At 38.5% G+C, this 20,309-nt stretch overlaps 1 protein-coding gene across 1 annotated transcript; it reads right to left on the reverse strand.

The window, feature by feature from the left end:
- Window positions 1–2,748: 2,748 nt before the first annotated feature.
- On the reverse strand, window positions 2,749–20,268 carry ints7 (integrator complex subunit 7). Its single transcript, XM_026923785.3, has 20 exons — window positions 20,048–20,268; window positions 18,082–18,211; window positions 17,569–17,715; window positions 17,195–17,332; window positions 16,930–16,976; window positions 16,488–16,687; window positions 15,955–16,077; window positions 15,576–15,693; window positions 14,233–14,367; window positions 12,930–13,027; window positions 11,486–11,725; window positions 11,187–11,324; window positions 10,339–10,545; window positions 9,362–9,556; window positions 9,004–9,107; window positions 8,575–8,643; window positions 7,289–7,421; window positions 7,074–7,172; window positions 5,946–6,131; window positions 2,749–3,283 (listed from the first exon to the last, which is right to left on the reverse strand). The coding sequence occupies exons 1-20, from the start codon at window positions 20,139–20,141 to the stop codon at window positions 3,008–3,010; spliced, it is 2,877 nt and encodes a 958-aa protein (XP_026779586.3). The 5' UTR covers window positions 20,142–20,268; the 3' UTR covers window positions 2,749–3,007.
- Window positions 20,269–20,309: the final 41 nt, after the last annotated feature.

A 20,309-nucleotide genomic window follows, 5' to 3' on the forward strand; every position in this document is an offset into this window, starting at 1 on the left:
ACATACAAGGAATTTGTCTTGGGTTGGGTTGGTCTCACTCTGCTTGCATCCACATTTGGTGAAGACTGGACAAAAGTTGTAGAAGAAGAAGCCAAAAAAAAACCTGTTTCAAATAATTCAAAATGGCAGAAAATCTAATATGGCGAAAATTAACATTATCATTATGGTATCCGTTGAACTTTGCATGACCTGGCAAATCAGAGGAAAGTAGAATCACATTTCTATGACATTGTGTTGTGAAGTTATTATTGTAAAAGTAAGTGAAAATTTGCCTTATTGATGGCGCTAGAGCACTTGAGAAGAGTATGTCAAAATTGGTGCTTAGGTAGCTGAGACTGTCCTCAATCATTACGGCAAATTTCACAAAAAGCGTATGATGCGTTCTATGGGGTGCCATAGAGTCCAATATCAACGTATAAAAATTAATAATAAAGAAAATATATTCTAATTTCAATAGGGTGTCTACTTGCCTTTGGTGCCTGGACCCCTAATTACAGTAAAATAAAAGAAAGGAGAATAAAGGGGGGAAAGTAGACAAAGGACTTTTAGGAAGAGTCATGGTGTAGAATTGCTAAACAATGGGTACTGAACATGTGTATTTGTGCATGAACTGGTCTACTGTATCCTAGTGCACATTTGTAGAATGTTATATATATCGAAACAATGAAACAGGGAAAATACTGAAGTGAAATACTGAACTCTGAAGTGTTGTGGCTCTCCAGGACTGAGGTCTGGTACGATAACACCTGTTCGGACATTTTAAATAGAATATGTCACAGTGTGCTTTAAATATCACATCTCAAATATCACAATCAGTCCTTCACTGGAACATCACAGAGACTGAAAGGCACAAAAGCCACACCCCCTTTACTGGGTCAGCCAGGCCACACCCCCTGAGAGTGTGTGAATTGTCTGGTGTTAATTTTTCTAAATGCTAATACATTTGCAATAAAAAGAGCTGTGAATGTGTGTGTGTGTGTGTGTGTGTGTGTGTATGTGTGTGGTATCAGACTTATTCAACTCAGTATTATTAGCTTATTTGGATCAAACAGATGATGATTTAATCACAGAATCACCCAGTGGCCTGCACTGTAAAGATTAACGACAGTTAAGTTGCATGTCTGGGGAAAAAAAAATCATATCAAGATCAGTTTGTATGTTTGTACAATAAAGATTGTACAATGAGCTTAGGTTTATGCTATGCTACAAAAAAATAAATTCACAAATCAATAAAAAGAACAATGACAATAAAGAAAACTAAAACAAGAAAAATCATACTAGTTTGTCCCCTAGATGCTTTTTTGACATATGATTGAAATCGGGATGTGACTCACAACATCTTGAAAGCATTCATGTGTATACATTCTGAAGTGTGTGTGTGTTTTGGAGATGTCACAGTCAGAACGTAGCTATATCCAAATCCACACGGTGGCCTATACTGTATGATGTCAAAATAACGTCAGTAGAAGCAAGTAGAGTCTTGCTGCAGTTTCATCAGAGAATTTATTCCACAGAGCTCATCCGTATTCAGCCTTATGTTTATGGAACAGACTGTAGAACAGTTGCTACGCTTGAAATAGGCACAAAAAAGTGGCAGCTGAGGTGCTTTAAGGGTGTGGGCATGACTGGGAATGCACAGCAATGGTCTACATTCTGCTGAACTGAACAATGAGGTACAGATTCCAGAAGTTTGATTAACTCAACACCTCATCGTTAGTCATCTACACAGCCAGCACAGTGAACCTAACAGCTGCCAGGAGAATACGCTGTACACGTAGGAGGCTGCATGAGCACAAAAATGACAACACACACAGACAACAGAACATATTGTACAGATCCCATTCCCAGCCTTATGCTAATTAAATAGACTGCATGATAGCAGTTAGAATATTTAAAATATGCAGCGGAGGAATTTTTTTCTTACCCATGAGAAAATTGCAGTGTGAAAAGTTTCAATCCCGACTGCATATTTGATTACAATAGATCTGATTAGGTTTGCGTCCATTTTGCTTTGGCATGTAGCTATGCAAAAACATCAGCAATACATGACGAGCACTTTGTAAAGAAATCACACGCTTGAAAGGTTAGATATCTCGAAGCAGACTGTTCTGGTCATCTGTGTTCCTTCAACTGGCTACTTGTATAAATGTGACACAGCGCTCCAGAAAGAAGCGATATTTCAATTGAGATTTTCTTCATTTTATGCAAATGAATTCAATTGCCATAAAAGGAACAAACCACATTCATGATTTCAGTACATTTCTCTGACTAATTCCTCCAAATTCTCTACTTTTCCTCCCAGTTCCTCTCTAAGTTTAGTTCACATTCAGCTGTTTCAGGTAAAAACATGATTTAAATTGAAAGACCCTTTTTTTATTATTATTAACAACAAAGTTTAAACTTAATAAATTTTTAACATTTGAATTTTTTTTTTCAAAACCTGTAATTACAAAATATCAAAGAAACAGGGCTTTTTTTTTTTCCAGGTCTGTAAATTAGCTGAAAGAGAACTGCTCACCTCTTCCTTTGCCCCATAAAAAGGCATACATTGTTTCAACAGAGGAGGGTGAGGTCGATCTGGAGGGGTAGAAAGTTTTCTTTGCAAATGCATTTTACCTCATAGGCAGCAGAAAGCACAAAAATGACAAACTGCTTCTTTAAACAGAAGTAAATCGGTCATGTGTAGAAATTATACAGTAGAACGTAGACATTTTTTGCTCCTACCATTTGTTGAATTCTCAAACCTGATTGGTAAGAAGGATGTTGCTTTATTTTTCTATAACAAATATAGAAAAGCCAAATCACAAGTTTCTAGTAATGCGCTAGTTGTAATATATTATCACTTCAAAGTGATCATGGTATCGTTGTTTATTTTCCTATAACAGCATAACCTGAGTGTGAGACTTGCTAGTCTGAACACTGGACCAAGTATGCAAGTGTCACTGGATGGACATCTGGTAGAGGGATGAACTACAAATGCAGGCGTCTGAAACACAAGGCTGAAATGTTACTGGAAGCGGGCGGTGACGTTGCGCTGAGCTGCCTGAGCTCCAGCCTGCTGATGGCGGAGCTGTTGTGAGAACGGATCCTCCATGGATTTAACGCTCACTGTACTCTTGGGCCCGGTTTTCCACTGTACCCCGCTCTCATCCACCACACACGCCTCCACCGTCACACTGTGGGTCCCCGGCACAGAGAAGTTCAGCAGGAACTGAGTGCTGAAGTAGTCGTTATGAGGCTCCACCTGCTGCTCGATCTCATTGGCCTTGGACTCGAGAGGAATCTAAAGGGAAGATATGAAGGAGTTAGGGCTGGGTGATATGACTACGCAATATCAATATCGTCATGAATTCTCTCGCAATCCACTTTTCTGAAATGTTCTAGATATCATGATATCTTTTTATTAAATTAAAAAAAAAAATTATTCATTTTTTTAGTTACTAACTGACTGGAAGCAGCTGAGCTGATTATTTATAATACATTTTTTAAATATAAAAAATAAAAATCCAATTGTTTTTGTAGACATTAAATAAAGTAGCAAAATAAAGAAAGTACCAAAGTACCAATGCAACACTTTTACTGTCAGCAAACCTATGTACTGTGATGCATTTCATGTATCTTAGAAATGTCTTTGAGAATCATATGATACTTTCCATCACAAGCTACAGTATTGTATATTTCACAGTCAGAGACAGAGCCTCTATAGAGAAAGCTCAAATCTTATAGTTCCACATGACCAAGATGGAGTAGGTAAAACTCAAATTTCACCGTATGATACAAATAATCTCCGATGTTATAGAAGAGTAAAATACTGTTGATAATAGCAACATCTTCATTTACAACACTTGAACTGATCAAAATCATGTTGAAAGTGAAAAAAAAATCCACATTGATTCATGAATATTTATAGATTTTTTTTAAACAGTCTGGACACACTTTTTGATTTTTAAAAAGTCAAAAAGAGCAAAAGATAAAACATAGCATATGTCATCAGAGAAGATGTGGATATTGTGGATAATATGGGAATATCTAAAGACAATGGATTTCGAAACATTTCTGAACGTTCATCCTTTCCTAGCACTGAAAATGAGTGCCTTTAAATTCCTCAAGAACCCCTTTTTAATGCGACAATCCTCACTTCAAGCCTATGCATTCAGTTTAAGACATCTGACATCTGTAAATTTATTTATTTAGCTTTTGTCAGTAACTTAAACATGTGACAGACTGTAAAAACCTGTTGAATGCCATTATGGGTGGGTATTGGAAAACAACCAAAAACAGACGACCAAAATTGGGTTTTTCTGCATGATAACTTCACCTCAGCCATAAATATACTTCACCAAAGCAATGCGGAAATGTTTTTATTTACTTTTTAATCTTGCGTTGAGTGTCTTCATGCAGAGATCGTGTTGGGTAAGACTGACTGGATAACTGCATGAACATCCTGGTGTACAGGTATTCCTATTAAAGTGAATGGTGAGTGGATTTCTATTGCATTCTGGTGTTTGAAAATGTGTTGCTTTACTCCACTTGAAAGAGATTATAGCACTATGCAGTGTCACAGGGGAAGAAAATATATTTGCTGTTAGTGTTTTATACTATATTCCAGTGGATTGGCTTCTTTAAAGCTCTGCTATATTTTCCAGTTACATCTCCGTGACTGAGTCTCCAAGAGACAATCCTTGATGTGAAACTTGATCATTATAGACGTGTAATGGTGGTGTAATATCACAGCTCTAAGCCAGTCACTGTAGTCATAATGCAGCTGCATCCTCACAGCACACAAAGTCTGTTGGAAATGTCTGTGTTGAGTTCATTGCTTCACTATAGTTACTGTTTGTAACACACCCTTCTCAACTTCCTCTCTATACTTCACCTTGGTTGAACTCCTGACTCCACTTGTTTCATTAGTGAATAAGTAAAGCTCAATCCCCAGCACCACCAAGCTGCCACTGGTGGGCCCTTAACCCTCAACTGCTCAGTTGTATAAAATGAGATAAATGTAAGTCGCTCTGGATAAGGGCATCTGCCAAATGCCATGAACGTAAATGAGTAAAGGAAATAGATCAGTTTGCGGAACAGACGGAGGGATAAAATATATAGAATCCTAAATACTACCCATAAAATTTAAAGTAGTAAACACTAGTACTTTTAATTTAGTAACTAGCTTAGCAGGAGAGAGTTAAGCACTTTCTGCTATAGCCATGAACTGCACCATGTACACAAACATTTTACAGATTTAGCTTACTAATTATATTCCTTCATTATAGAAACTGAATCTTGGCCAATTAAACACACATAAGCGCAGTAGTGCAGAAGTGTAGAATTAACCTCATCAATTCAATTTCATGACTCCTGTGTTGAAAAGCAACAACTTAACAGCAGACCAACATTATTTTGCAAAAGGCTTGGTCACAAGTTTGCCTGTCCTGAATTAGACCATACAAAATATTCCAAGAATCATTTGAGCTACATTTTCTTCCTGAGGTCGAGTGTGTTCTGGTACATACTCGTGATGTTTTCAAATAGTAAGGGACGTTGATGAGAATGTGTTTACTTGGAATTACAGATTTAGACATTTTTCTGTTGCATAGCCTCTGAAGGCTCTGTGCCTGCACAATGGATTGGCATAGTGAGATTTAAAACACACACTGATATAATCTTTTTACTTCCTACCACCTGAACTGTTTACAAATGATAGACTGAGTACTAAAGGATTTGGATAACAACATTTAGTAAAGACATGATATTTAACCCTCTGAATAATGCTGGGAGATTGACTCCTTGCTCAGAGGAACAATTTAATCTTGATGAATAATGAATAGACCTTCATCTTGTATCTCTTTATCTCCATTCACAGATTACATTCAATAATTCTTCCATATAATAGAACATTGTAAGCTGTAACAGAAGCTTTTGATCATGATTTGGGACTTTAACCCCACCTTGAAGTCAGGAGTAGGTTTGGACTGCAGCGTGGAGCTGGCGTTCAGGCAGACCGAGAGGATTTTGCGGAAAAGGCCGGGAGTGGAGCCGTGCTGAATGACTCCCTCAACCTTTAGCGTGAGCTGCTGTGTGTTCTGCACCGGGATTGGCTCATTGGGTGTGCGAGGAGATGGAGACAGAGCCAGCTGTGGGAGCAATCAGAGGTCAGCAAAAATGAGGTCACAGCTTATAAGACTGACGCTGCATTCAACTTACCTTGGAAATGGGAAATCGGAAGCAGGAATTACATAATTTTTTGACCTCTGTGTGAGCAAATTGTATTAGTTAACGTTATAGATTTAACAAGCGAATAAGTCTGTATGTTGATTGATCTAAAGCAAATGCTTGTATATACAGTATAACTCATTTAAAGGTAAGAAGTGGGACTTTGCTGACTCTTCATGCTTTGAGCAGGATTTTTATTATTAATCAGTTATCAGTTATTTGTATTTACTAATATACAGTATATCTGTTCACTGCTGCACTTTGTAACACTGTATGTCAAACATTTAGACTCAATATATTTTTTAATTATTATTTAAATATTTAATACTGTTATATCTTACATGTAAGTGTGATATTTATGCAATAATATACTACCTTATATCCTACCTTGTACTTACTTTTTATTTTGCTCTACCTTTTATCTTACCTTACGTAAAAATATGTCCAAATAATCAAGAACATAATTATTGATAGAACAGAATAGTACTGATAGATCATCCAATAAATATATATTAGAAAATCATGACAAAGCAATAGTTATCTTGTATAAATGTTAACAGACAAGAAGTGTCAGTTATATCTGCTAACAGGCTCGTGACCAGATGTCACAAAGGAAGTAACATGGAGGAAGTGCTATTATTGTAATGAAATAAAAGGACTGGTTACGGGGGAAATATAATTATCTTTTACAAAGGCTAATTAATCCATAATAATCTTATATAAAATGTTACATTATAACTGTCAATTATAGATGCATTATGAATGTAACAATGTTTTGTTAAGGAGTCACTATTGCTATAGTAACAATATGGATCACTGGGCACTTGATTACTGAGACTTGATTAAACAGCGCACTGACTCACTTTGATACTGGTTGACTGCAGTTTTTGGAAGAAATACCTCTGGAAGGACAGTGGCACTTTAAGCAGAGCAATAACAGCGTCACACAGACAGCCAGTGTGCTGAAGAGAAACAGAAGGAGAAAGAGTTTCTCAACAACAACTTATTTATTATTATTAATAAGCAGAAAATCAAGGTTTATATGTAGGCCACTCCAGCAGCTGCTTTTATACTCTACCAGGTAAGAAACAGGAGGGTGCTTCCTGCTCAGTGACTCCACTTCCTCCAGAACGAGGTTGAACACAGACTGCATCCTGCGCTCATACTTGCTCTCTGCCTGAACTGAACTCAGCGGGCCAAAATCCTGCAAACTGGGACAAATAAACCAGTGCAATGATGTGAAAAAACAGTATTTACATTCCAAGTTTTACCAAGCTGCAGACAGTAAGAGGAATATTAACAGTATTTGTTCATATTATATATGGTATACCATATTCCCAGGGAATAAAGTGTGAAGTAATAAAAAGGTTTGTTGGAGCCCAAACGTGATTTATATTAAATGTCAAGGATTAACTTAGAAATGTTACAAAACACTGTTCAAATGCCAAATGAACAGGCCTAATATTCTAGAAAGCATGCCTGATTAGCATCTTCCTGTCCAAGAATCCCAGGATTCTTGGACAGATTCATGAAGAACTAGACACAAACGCGTAAGGAGAACTGGAATTGTGCAAGCTGATATGGATAAACCTACCCATTATAGACAAGAAGTTCTGTGCACTAGTTAGCTTTTTCTGGTTAGTAAGCATTTGCCAGGTTGCTTAGATGCAAAGAGACCGAGCATGCAAACAAGAACTTAGTAAAAACAGATATATCAGATATAAAATCATACACAGAAGAAGCCACCTTTATTTGTCACATATACACTACAGCACAGTGAAATTCTTTTCTTCGCATATCCCAACTTGTTAGGAAGCTGGGGTCAGAGAGCAGAGTCAGCTATGTTATGATGCCCCTGGAGCAGAGAGGGTTGAGGGCCTTGCTCAAGGGCCCAACAGTGGAAGCTTGACAGTGCTGGGGCTTGAACACCCGACCTTCTGATTAGTAACCCAAAGCCTTAACCACTGAGCCACCACTGCCCCTAACAAATCTAAATCCAATGACTTAATGGCGTCAGCTGAATTCATGCCAATAAAGCAGCAATACGATATTCTATAGTAAAACCACATTCATCATATTATCAAACTGTTTTAAAGTCATACTACGTTGCATTTGTAAGTGGCCTGTGTTCATAGTCATTTAGATTTCAGTAAAGCCCTGTTTAACTTCAACTATTACTGTCTATGTCATTTGATATTGGGACATTCAGCATTAGAATTTTTTAAATAGTTAATAAAAAGTTCATACTGGTTGGGGCATAGCAACAACAAAAATTCCTACTAACCCCTGTCACATGGCAATAAAGATTCTGGCCTGTTTAAATGAAAGTTTTCGTAAGCTCTGTGCATGTGTGTTCACTCTTACCTGGCAGTGTGAGGGTCGAGTATTAAAGCCTCAATCACATAGGAGATAAGCAGGCAGCTCTGCTGTTGCCTAATAAATGAGTTGAGGGAAACGTTGCATTTTGTTTTTAATTAAATGGTGCTAAATAGTGTCAGAAGTTGCTCAGTCTTGTTTTGAGTGCTATCACAATCAGCAGTTAAGAACTAAAAGTTAAAAAATGAAAAACTGCAAAGGTTTTGTCCATTTTGTGTTCTCTTATAACTGACATAACTGAACGATTTTAAACTAGCAAATAAACTGTACCAATGTAAAAAAAAAAAAAAAAAAGCCAGCCAATCAGAAATTGTTATTTTTTTTTTTTTGAAAATGTTTTTTATTTTTCATGCCTGTACCTGTAATGTGTTCTCAATTTGCACTCTTTCTCGAGTCTGTCTTTGCCCTAAAGGATACAGTTCGACATTTCGGAGTGTAGCTGAATCAGCATCAAAAGAGGACTGGTACAAATCAGAGTAGCGACTGGCAAGACTCCGGAATTCATCCATGGAGAGCTTCATCTGTGCAAGAGCAAAGGAAATATCCTATTATTTTAATAAATGTAAAGATATGATACATTTCCTGGTATAATTCTCTTCCAACTCAATCTGATGCATTAATAGTCAAAACATTAATGGTCTGTGCTGACAAAGCCCAGTGCTCAACTAAAAATGTACAACTAAGTGTACAACTAAAAATGAAGACAAATCATGAGTGTAAATTTTTTTTTGTTTACCTGTATGTTTGTGTGTGTGTGTGTGTGTGTGTGTAGCACCTGCTGGGAGATGCGTCCGCAGCGCTGCAGTTCATTCCCGGAGGACAGGGCCATGCTGGCAGCAATGGCAGGTGGAGGACTCGTCTTTAGGCTGTTACAGGTGCAGATAAGCTGGGCCAGAGCCTGCAGCGTGTCAATTCGCAGCTTCACAAACTCACACTGGAACACCAGGGGACTCAGGGGGGTGCTTGCAGCCTGGATACACACAGACACGCGCACACACGCACACGCAAAACACAATACTCAAGTAAGTTTTACTATTCATCCACGGTGTGATGAAATAGCAAGTCTCCAAACTATGTGCAAAATATAAGACAACACAAAACTATACAATACACACAACTGCATACAGTGCATATAAAGACAGGAACACTTATCAGTCAAGGTGATGAACAGCTACATATATTCACATTTTCAGAATCTGTGACTAATCTTGAATGAAAAGTAAAAAAACAATAAGGTTGGAGCATCTATAAATATTCAGAGGTTGTAATTTGTTTTTTAATAATACAATTTCAGCCAATTTACACACTAAGAACACTTTTTTAAACAAGTATATTTAAGCCATAGTTATCAAAGAGGGCTGCGGGGAAGCCCAGGGTCCGTCAAGTATAGTCAGGGGGTCTGTGATTTTTTTTTTTTCGTTTTCCTACAGTTGTGGAAAAATCCCAATCCAAATTATTATTATTTATTTGTTTAATAAGTTCTTATAGTTATCAGCCTCTTGGTCTGAAGTGCATGGGTGTAATCTAATCATCAATAACTCAAAAATAAGTTTAAGTCAATAACTTAAATATAATGGCAGTTTTAATAGAAATGTGTTCTGTGAGTGCAAAGTTCAGGAACTAAAAGCTCTGTGGCCAAAACACTATTATGGTACACCTTTGACTAATGAGCCTTATATGTGAATAGCTGGACTGAGAGCTTGAGCTCAGGGGGTTTCTCTGAGAAGTGTGTGAACTGTACTAGACTCTGACCGTGAGGGAAGTGAAGCCTTTCTGGTAGGATTTGAGGGCATCGGTGATGGCAGTGATGGCTCCGCTGTAGTCTCCGTCAGTCAGGCCGGTCAGGCAGTGCTCAGCCTGCGAGAACTCCATCAGTGCGTTCAGCCAGAAGTAGAAGTGCTCAGAGGCAACGCGTGTGCGCAGACTTTGGTACAGCTCGCTGGAGAACTCGTGGCAGCCCTGCAACAAGATTCAAATAATAATCTTACTATTTATTCTTCTTAATATTAAAGGAAGAGCAACCAGTATACCTGAAACTTTGTGTACAGTGTACAGTGTGAAGACTTGGCCAGTACTGCACTCCATTTTTAATTCTATTCAGGGCCCTTTATTGGCATGACATACAATGGCTCATTTTTACCCAGTTTTTGAATATTAAAGAATATTATATATTTCTCAAGATTTGAAAAGTGCAAGCGCAGCTGTGTTTCAGGTGAGTTTTGTTGGCATTGCTGGTATTTTCGCTTCTCTTATGCAGTCAGGATTATATCAGCCAGCTGAAAGTAAGTCTGTATTATGTCAGAGTGGTTCAGTCAGCATGCTCAGGTAATGTGTCATGCTCCAAGCATCTTTTTTTAGGGCAGAATAGCACTGCATTTGGCTCCGTGATATTATCTATTACTATTTAGTTGAACTTTTCCACAAGGCTTGTATAAAACCACATAATATGTATTATCAAGTAGTTCACTGTTTTAGAAGTCCACCATTTTACAAAAGTCCATACACTATTCTTTCCCCTGCTCCAGTCCTTTAACCAAGCATTAATTACTGAACTGATGCCTCAGTATTAAAACGAGTCAGAACCTTAGTGAGCAGCTCACCATGCGCGAGGCCTGACGTGCAATGCGGTAGACGGTCCAGCCATTAGCCGAGGCTTCCAGCTGCGGTCGAATCACGGCTTTTACCTCAGCACTCAGAGACGACTGACTTGCCACAAACACCACTGTAGCCAAACACACCTGAGAAACAGAGAAAGCAGAAGACCCCATTGAACATTATATTATTTATTATTTAATATCTAAATAAACATTACACATCTTAATACACTTAATAAAGTGTTAATTACATTCTAAAACATTACTTTGGTGAGCAATTTATTTCTTTCAGTGTAGACACCAACCAAAATTTCCTGCTGTTTATCAGAGCTCCTGTGAGTGGCACTGCTGTACAGCTCCAAAAGATTTCCCAGCATGCTCTCCCCCAGCACTGGCAGCTGAGTAACGATGGCGGCCAGAGCATGGCAGATAGCAGTGCACGCCGAGTCACAGGAGTGATGCAGCTGTGCCAAGAGGAGCTCTACACACATCTGACTGAGGAGAGGACGCGCCCTCAACATCCTCACCAGACACACCAGCACCGTCTGAGTGAGAGTGAGAGAGAGAGAGAGAGAGAGAACTGAACTGATATTATCTATATCTAAAATCATATTTTCATTACTAGTATTAGTACAGTTCTCCTTGTAATAATTATGACAATACTACATGTAAATCAGTGATTAAACAAAGCACATTACACTTTAACTGACAGGGCAAGAGAGACAAGGAGTGCGGCAGAGAATGAGAGGTAGATTGAGAGTAAATTAAAGAGGAGAAAGGGACAAAAGGGAAAGCTAGGAAGGAAAAAGAGCAATGCAGGTGTGTACAGAATGAGAGAGAGAAGACAGAGAGCACAACAAAAGTAGGACAGCACGAGAGAAATAGTGAGAGAGTAGGGGAGAGAAAGATAGAAGACAGTTGAGAGACAATGAGAACAGGTGATTGTCAGCCATAAATTGCAAAGAAAGCATGAAGCTTTAAACCTAGTAAAAGTTTTAAAACCTGTATAAAGAAATTTCCTACATAAAAAGTCAGAGGAAAGGTGTGAAGATTTCTGTTTACTTTTTAATGCTACTTTAAGTGTAATACAAGACTTTGATGGTACACAATGATGGTACACAAAATATACAAACCTGTCTTTTCCTGGTATTTGGGGAGAAAAACAACGCATAAAAATGTGGTGAAAAAAGGGAGCTATATGACCCTCCCTCTAAATGGACATTAATAGAAGGGAGGAAAGTGCTCCCATGTACAAAATCTCTGTAACAATCCTATAAGAATAACATTTCCTACCATATGTAATACTTCTAAACTACATATGTAGAACTAGCACTCATGATTACAGCATGCATGTTATAATACATACGTACAGTCAAAAATACCACTGTAAGTATGATTGCATATGTGAAAAATAAATGACTGTATAGAAACAAAAAGGCTAAAAAGTTGTGCAGTTTATTACAAAACACACTTAACATTGACACTTCGCCTACTTAAAATCTCAAGACACATTATTTAGGTTGAAGTGGTTCAGCTGACTATAATGTTTGGGACACCTGTTGTATATGAATGAGGCCATATCTATGTTTGTAGCATAAAATATTTATTAATATTTTAATTAGCATTTTATACTGAAGTCTTAAATTTCATAAATGTAATTTCATGCAAATTAGGACCCACAGACACCCTGAACTAAACAACCTAAAGTGTAATGAGTGTGTACACGCAGTGCAGCCATGCTGTACTCACTTTCAGCGTGGTCTGAGCGGACGCACTGTCGTCCTGACTGCACAGCAACAGTAAAGACTCCATCCCCATCACCGTGTCCTGCTCCAACTGTACAACATCTACACCAAGAGAAAAAGAGTGAGAGACAATCAAAAAGTAAGGGAGAGGGGAAGTCTATAAGGTGCTGTATTAGGGACATGAACCAGGAGTAAGTCTAGAGCAAACACTGGCTTAATGTCTCAAATGGCACAGAATGCACTATAGTCTTATATTCTTATTATTCTTATGTAAGGTCCAACGATTTCTGTGATGGATGGAGTGCACAGAAAGAACCACAGATTTGAGACATAAAACAGATTCCAGATATGGATTTACTAAAAAAACGTTGTGTAAATAAAACCTTAAATACATTTTGCATAATAATTCTGCTAAAAAAAAAAAAGTCTGGAAATAAGCTGGGGCAGCCCAGAGTGGAGCGCCGGTGCATGGCTCTCAGTGGCGTGATGTGAAGAGGCTCCACCATATTCACGAGTGCACAAGGAACCTGAACATTCAACATATATAACATACATAGCATATACACTATTCTGTTTAGACTATATGCACACTGTAATGCCAATGCTTACTATAGTACTATACTGTCACACTGCACACACTGTAGATATTACAGACACCCAAATAAAATATTCAATTATTCAACCTTTTGTGAACAACTGCCAAAATTCCCTGAATCTCAAAATCCATTATGAATTATTCATTCATTCCTTCATTCATTTTCCGTTTATCCTGGTCAGGGTTGCAGTGGATCCAGAGCCTATCCCAGGAACACCAGGTCTGAGGCAGAAATACATCCTGGATAGATGCAATCCATCACATGGCACCACACACACACAATCACACATTAAAGGGAAATTTAAAAAAGTCTAGATATAAGCTATATTTTCGCTCCATGTATCTCATGTCATTTAAAAAAATTATTAAACTGAAATTTGGAGGAAAATAAGTCAGACTGCACAGAGCCCTTGAATAGTACCAGAATATCTGTAAGATAGAAGTGTCTTGAATCACAGAACTTCAGAAGAATACGTGCACACTTTACAACCCAAAAAGCTTTAATTATGTGCCTAGTTTGTGTGTCTTTTGCATAGCTGTATTCTCACTCCCTGTATCGTGTCATTTTTAAATATTGTAAACCAACACTTATGCTATGTAGATTTGTACATTAACTGTACAGTACATCAGAGTTCTGCAAAAACTATATCAACTGTGCGATTTGAGACACGGCTACAGTGTTAAACATGGACTTTGTGTGTTTGGGTACTACCTTTCTCAGGGCAGGAAATGGCAATGTTAGCTAGCACAGTTATGCCGTGAGCCGCCACGGCCAGGTTGCTATGGTAACAGCACTCCTGCGCCAGCTTGACAATATCAGTCAGGTGAGGAGATGGTGGGGATTCACCTGAAAGTAAAGAAAACAATTATCTTGTTAATTTTGAAGACAGGCGCTTACAGAGTAGGCATGTTTCACATGATCTGTAGGAAGCCGTTAAAAGAAAAAAAGGAAATGTTTATTTCTCAGCTGTATATATAATTGATGTAAGAAAGGAACCCAGTCTGCACTATGTAATCGGGGTGGACAAAGTACTGATAAAGAAATTATACATTGAAGTGCAATAGTCGATTTTTTTATTCCTCACTTGCACAAATAACCTGGAAGATATGTAGAACATGATTTTAAAAAAACCCAATGGATTAAGCCATGGCCTTAGCAAAAGTATATTAAATCGCTGGAAACCCTGTTTGGAAAACTGACTGACTCCAAAATGCTTGTCTGAGTTTGGATGCGCTTCCTGTAAGTTATTTTATAGACATTCTACATACAACCATAGACCCTGGGGGCAGTGCTTCGTGAACATGGGGGGAATCATTCAAGTGTCGAACCTACCTAACTGTTATAAATCTAATCTTAAAATAATGAATCTTACCTAATGCACCTTTCTCTTAAAGTATAGATTACTCAGTTAAAAGAAAACAGGTTACTTTGTTAAATATAGCCTGATAATGCTACCTCAACATGCTTTTCAAATTAGATGGAGTTCATGCCTTCTAGGATGGCGAGGAGTCTTTGCTTACTTGAGTTTGCTTACTTCAGCATATTGAGGTAGTGCCAGGGGCGTTCATCCTCAAGTTCAACACTACTCTGAGCAGCATGAGAAAGTCACAGTCGGTGACAAATAGCCACAATTTTTATAAAACTGATTGGATGCAAAAGTGAAATGACTGAATACCAAACTGAGCCCATTTCACTGATGCTTAGCGTACAGTCATTGGCTGGATAAGAGAAGAAGAGACCTTTGAGATTTGAAACAACTACTTTGAAGGTCTAAATAAATGTGAGGAGTAAGGAAATTTTGTTCTTGGAAATGTAACTAAATAAGAGTACAAGCATTCAATTTCATTAATACTCAAATAAAGTATAAACACTCTAAAAGAAATACTGTTTAGTAATACTTTTTACTCTTTAGAAAGTATAGTAAATGAAGCACAATATGTACTTTAGGTTATAAAGTACTGAAAAGGTGACCATCAGCTTTGAGGGCAGCCATCTGTTACAGCTCTGTCCAGGTAGTGTGTGCTCTGTCTGATGTGTGTGTATGCGTGTGTTACCTGTGGTAGGGCTGAAGTACTGCTTGATGGCAACGGTTCCAGAGAGTGTAGAGAGGACAGAGGCCATGCCGAGTTTTAGACCATCATAAGGGGTGCTGAGGGCACTCTCACACAACAGCTACACAACACACATACACATACAGTCACACACAATCTGAATATAACATATAAAATAAGATGATAAAAAAAAACACATAAAATAGCACTGCTAAATGTTAACTGGTTAACTGATTAAACACGTAGCATTAATTTCTGAAGACGTGCACAAGCGACAATCCAAAAGACCTCAGGATACACAAGACAGCAACCTGACATACAAAAAACAAGAGTAATCCAGCCTTTATGACCCCCACTTCGGTGAAAGTGTGAATGTTCTCACCTGTATGTTCTTTCTGCTCCACATGTGAGGAGTTTTCTTAGCCAGGAGTTTCAGGTCCTGAATGGCGAGTTTTTTCACTGCTTTTCTCGGGTCTTCCTTCAGATACTGCAGAAGCAAATCAATCTGCAGAAAAATAATACAATTAATAAGGAATAAAACATGATCAGGTATGCCGTTAGTGGAAAATAGTGGGGTTTATATGGCCTGATGTAAATACTTTCTTTATTAAATACCAAACCTTTTTTCCCCACCATACAAGACCAAGTGAATTTATGGCGTATTACACATAGCGTATTACACATAGCGTATTACACATAGCGTATTACTGTGATTTGCCGTGTAGCCTGAACTACAATCAGAGCTGCTGTTATAGAAAATGAATGCAAAATTTCTGACCAATGAGATTTGAAAATTCAGCAGTGCTGAGGTAATGCATTATTTTACACCATGTCTTTACTGCTTCTAAAACATAGTCAGCAGTGTATTGTTGTGTACATGTCTGGAGTACAGTAAGAGAGGAGATTTAAACACACCTGTTTGGGGATGTGGATGAGAGCTGAGAGGGAAAGCTGCGTGAAGGTGTGCAGTGTGACGATCACCATGGGCGTGGAGGGGTACGAGGATACGAGCTTCTGCAGCAGCTCCCTGCTCCGGGAGGCCAAAGCAGCATCGTGGTGCATGTACTGGAGCATGGGGATCAGCTTTAACTTCAGGTCTACTGGAGTGGCCAGGCCTGACCAAAACACACACACACACACACACACACAGTTAGGATGAACGCTAATAAGAGCTCTTCTATCAGGCGCTGGGGTTTTAAAATATATTTTTCACCAAATGGTGAAGTGATTAGTGTAATAATGCAAAAATACCACACAGACACGTACACAGTGACTCAAAAAACACAGACTGGTGCCTCTCAATAAAATGAAAACACAGTCTAAAACCTGCTAAATATACAGAATTAATGATTTTTACCTTGAATCATCTCACTGATCTTGTTGCAAATCCCCGCTGCAAAGTCTCTGAAAAACAAAAAATTATGATTTTGTAGTCAAGTGGCGAAACACTGCAGCTAGTCAAATATTACTGCTCGTTTGCTGTTTGTTTGTTTGTAATTATAATTACAACAAGTAATAAAAGTGTAATACTTAATAAAAACACATGAAAAGGGCAAATGTAGATAAATATTGTTCAGCATGCACCACTTTTAACACGAGCGTGCAGATCTTAAGGCTCGTACTTCGAGTGGGATGAGAAACTGGCTGCTGCAAAGATGGCGGCCTCCACTTCCATGTTGTCATGGGAGTCCAAGCTCTGGCGAATGCTGTGATGGGCGTTTTTCCTTTCCGGGATAATGGACGCCAGGCTGCCCAGCATTCTGCATTAAATATGAATAAACACTTTCAGTAAATACGGCCATGTTTATATTCATCTTACAATTAGCCACATCACAAACTTTATTAAAAATATCACCATGCAAGACAACACCATGATTTTGTCTTAGTTCTGACACACATTTGCTGTCTGAAGCTGGAGCTACAAATGTAATGCAGCTAAACAAGCAATGTCAGGATTGTACATGCATGTCTAAGGCCACCTGATTGCTGTGTGTACCTGAGTGTGATGGCTCTGGCTACGGGATCATTACTGTGGATGACAGAAAAGACTCGTTTAACAAACTCGTCCACGTTCAGGATCTTCTCCAGGTGCTTCTCACTCTGCTGGGTCACTTTCAGCACACACATCCGGAGGAAGTTGTTCCTGTGGAAAGTTTTAAATAAAGTAAGTTTCTCTTCAAACTTTCAGATGCAAATCTGGCCATACATGAGATTATCAGCCAAAAAAAGTTGCGTGACCAGCCATCAGAGTGACCAGAACTTTCCTTACACCTATTAACAGTGTATAACAACTAGTGATGCCATTATATTTCCTAACCGTTAATAATTGTATTGGTGGACATCTTAAATCTCAAGACTTTAATAAACAGGGCTGTTGCTAGTGCAGTGGAAGTTGGTAACGTTGCAGTGTATTTAATAACTAATGAGACAGAACAGTATTAGACAGAAGAAGAAACCAGTGTGCACAACTGTCTGTAATCTGTCACATCGTGGCCTGGTGAGTACGTACCCAAGTCTGAAAATATCGGCCAGTTTCAGGAAGGCTGAGTTGATGAGGATGGGGAAGGGATATTTCTGGAAGAGCTTGGGAAAGAGGACCACAGCTTCACACTGTTCCCCCAGATTGCACGATCTCAAGCCTTGAGTTAGAGACACGAAAGCAAAATTATTAATCAGTAGCAGAATCACTTCTCTGTTACTGAGAGCTGGACACTACAGCTGAAACCTCATTTGTTCTATATTGTTGTATGTGGTGTGAACATGCTCATTCTCAATAAAAAAAGAATGCTGACAATGTGCATTTCATTTTAAAAAAAAGTGCTGGTGAAATTGCTACTGTATTTCTATTGCTACAGTACCTGGAAGCAGTGTTTTGGAGACATTTTAGATCCCTATAGCTAATTTATTAAGAGTCCAACAACAAATCTAGCAAGTGTCCAGCACTCGGTACAGCTCTCCAGCTCGCATCACAGCTATTAGATATATATTAGTTAAGAAAGATTTTCCATTTTAAAACATTGCAGATGCAGTTTAATCTTCCACAACCAAAACACCTCCACAAATCACCCCAGATTCATATGTCTACTGGCTCTTCTCCCATCTCCCACTTACTACTTAACAGCCAGTAGTCCTTTACTGCCACTTCCGGTCATTTAGATATTTACCATTCAGATTTACTGGACACTTGGATATTTACTATTCAGATTGACTATGTACTATTTACTGTACTCGCATTTACTGTTCTGCCTTATTTAATAGCACATATCACTTTACTCATTTACCTTATTACATTGCCGCATCATCTCAGCCAATCATGTCCAAATATACGTTTGTTCATATCTAATAAGTGTTTGTACTGTCAATGTCTAAATCTGAGCCTCGTCACAAGCATTTCTATGCCCAGTGTTCCCAGTGTAGCTGTGCGATAGACAAATGAATGACTCTTGACTTGACTCTTGACTTCACTGGGGAGACAAAGACTGCTCTTTTGGCATATTTTTGAATAATAACTAATATGAATGTAGTACGATGTGAAATTGTGGAGCTCTGACACAACATGTATACAGGTTGGCAGGTCTGGTAATATAATATAATCAGCACAAGTGTCACTGGATATCTGGATACTGTCACATTTAAACAGCATATAGCTCTGTCCTTTGGCTCAGTTTGCGCTTCATAGCTCATTCTGGCAACTCTACAGAGAAACTTCTTCCACAAACCAAAACACACAGCATGTTTCGTTCACGTCTTGTCTTTAAGTCGATTTAGGTCTCATGGCTTTCTTCCTGCAATCGAACCACGCTGGAGTTTGATTGGAACCGTACCGAGACCAGCTCACCGAGAGGGTTTAGGATCGGCTGTTTTGGTCCGCACCTGACTGCCATTGCTGTGTTTACAAACGAACCACACCAAAGGGTTCCATTCAGACATGAAAGCTCCTTAAGTGTCTTCAGTAACTCCTCCTTCTTCACGTATAACCATTATGACAATCCAGTGAATGTGCAAACTAGCCCATGACGTCATCCGGCGAGTTTTCGCGACCTTGTGAGCATGCATTAGCTACTTTCCCCTGAAAAGAGTTGGCAACACAGGAGACGTAGCAATACCATACAATATTTCTTATTTCCTCAGGTGGTGCCATACCACCTTTTCATTAACCTCAACTACAATTATACAGGCGAGAGAAGCTATTTTTTTTATCATGTTTTTGTTACATAATGTGCCTGAATGGTCATGAAGTGAACCGCTAGTTTATGAACAAAAGTACTGTAACAGATAACAAGCTCCATAACACTGTTCTATAACCTGCATACACTTTACACCTAGCTAGCATACATTTCAGGAAATAGTTAATTCAGGAAGTATTAGCTACTTCTATAGAATGCATGTATAAAAAGTTAACATTTAGCAGCTGTTCAGTAGAATAACTGTGTTAGCTAGCTTTGGTTAATTATATTAGCATCTTAATGGCAGACCTTTGTCCAGCTCCATGAGAGCCGAATTAGCATCTAACTCCTGTTCCCCATAACCGGCCTCCGACAAGAAAGAGCGCGCAGTTGAAAGAGACATTTTCTTCACAAGAATGGATTATTTCTTCCTTTTTGAGAATGGCACTTAGTAACTTTATTTTAAACTAGCTGCATAAATACAGCTTAGTGTTATATTCACACCGGTATTCCGAAATAATATGGCGTCCACACAAACAGAACTGTGATTGGTGGACTGCTGGAGAGTGTG

This window comes from Pangasianodon hypophthalmus, chromosome 19 (assembly GCF_027358585.1).
Source record: "Pangasianodon hypophthalmus isolate fPanHyp1 chromosome 19, fPanHyp1.pri, whole genome shotgun sequence".
Taxonomy (NCBI): Eukaryota; Metazoa; Chordata; class Actinopteri; order Siluriformes; family Pangasiidae; genus Pangasianodon; species Pangasianodon hypophthalmus.

Bases quoted from the DNA above. Each gene is read 5' to 3' on its own strand.
- ints7 (XM_026923785.3), bottom strand. From the start codon at position 20,141: ATGTCTCTTTCAACTGCGCGCTCTTTCTTGTCGGAGGCCGGTTATGGG. The intron at 17,716-18,081 runs GTACGTACTCAC...AACTTTCCACAG, and splicing joins GCCGATATTTTCAGACTTGG to GAACAACTTCCTCCGGATGT. The intron at 7,173-7,288 runs GTAGAGTATAAA...GTTTCTCTTCAG, and splicing joins ACCCTCCTGTTTCTTACCTG to CACACTGGCTGTCTGTGTGA.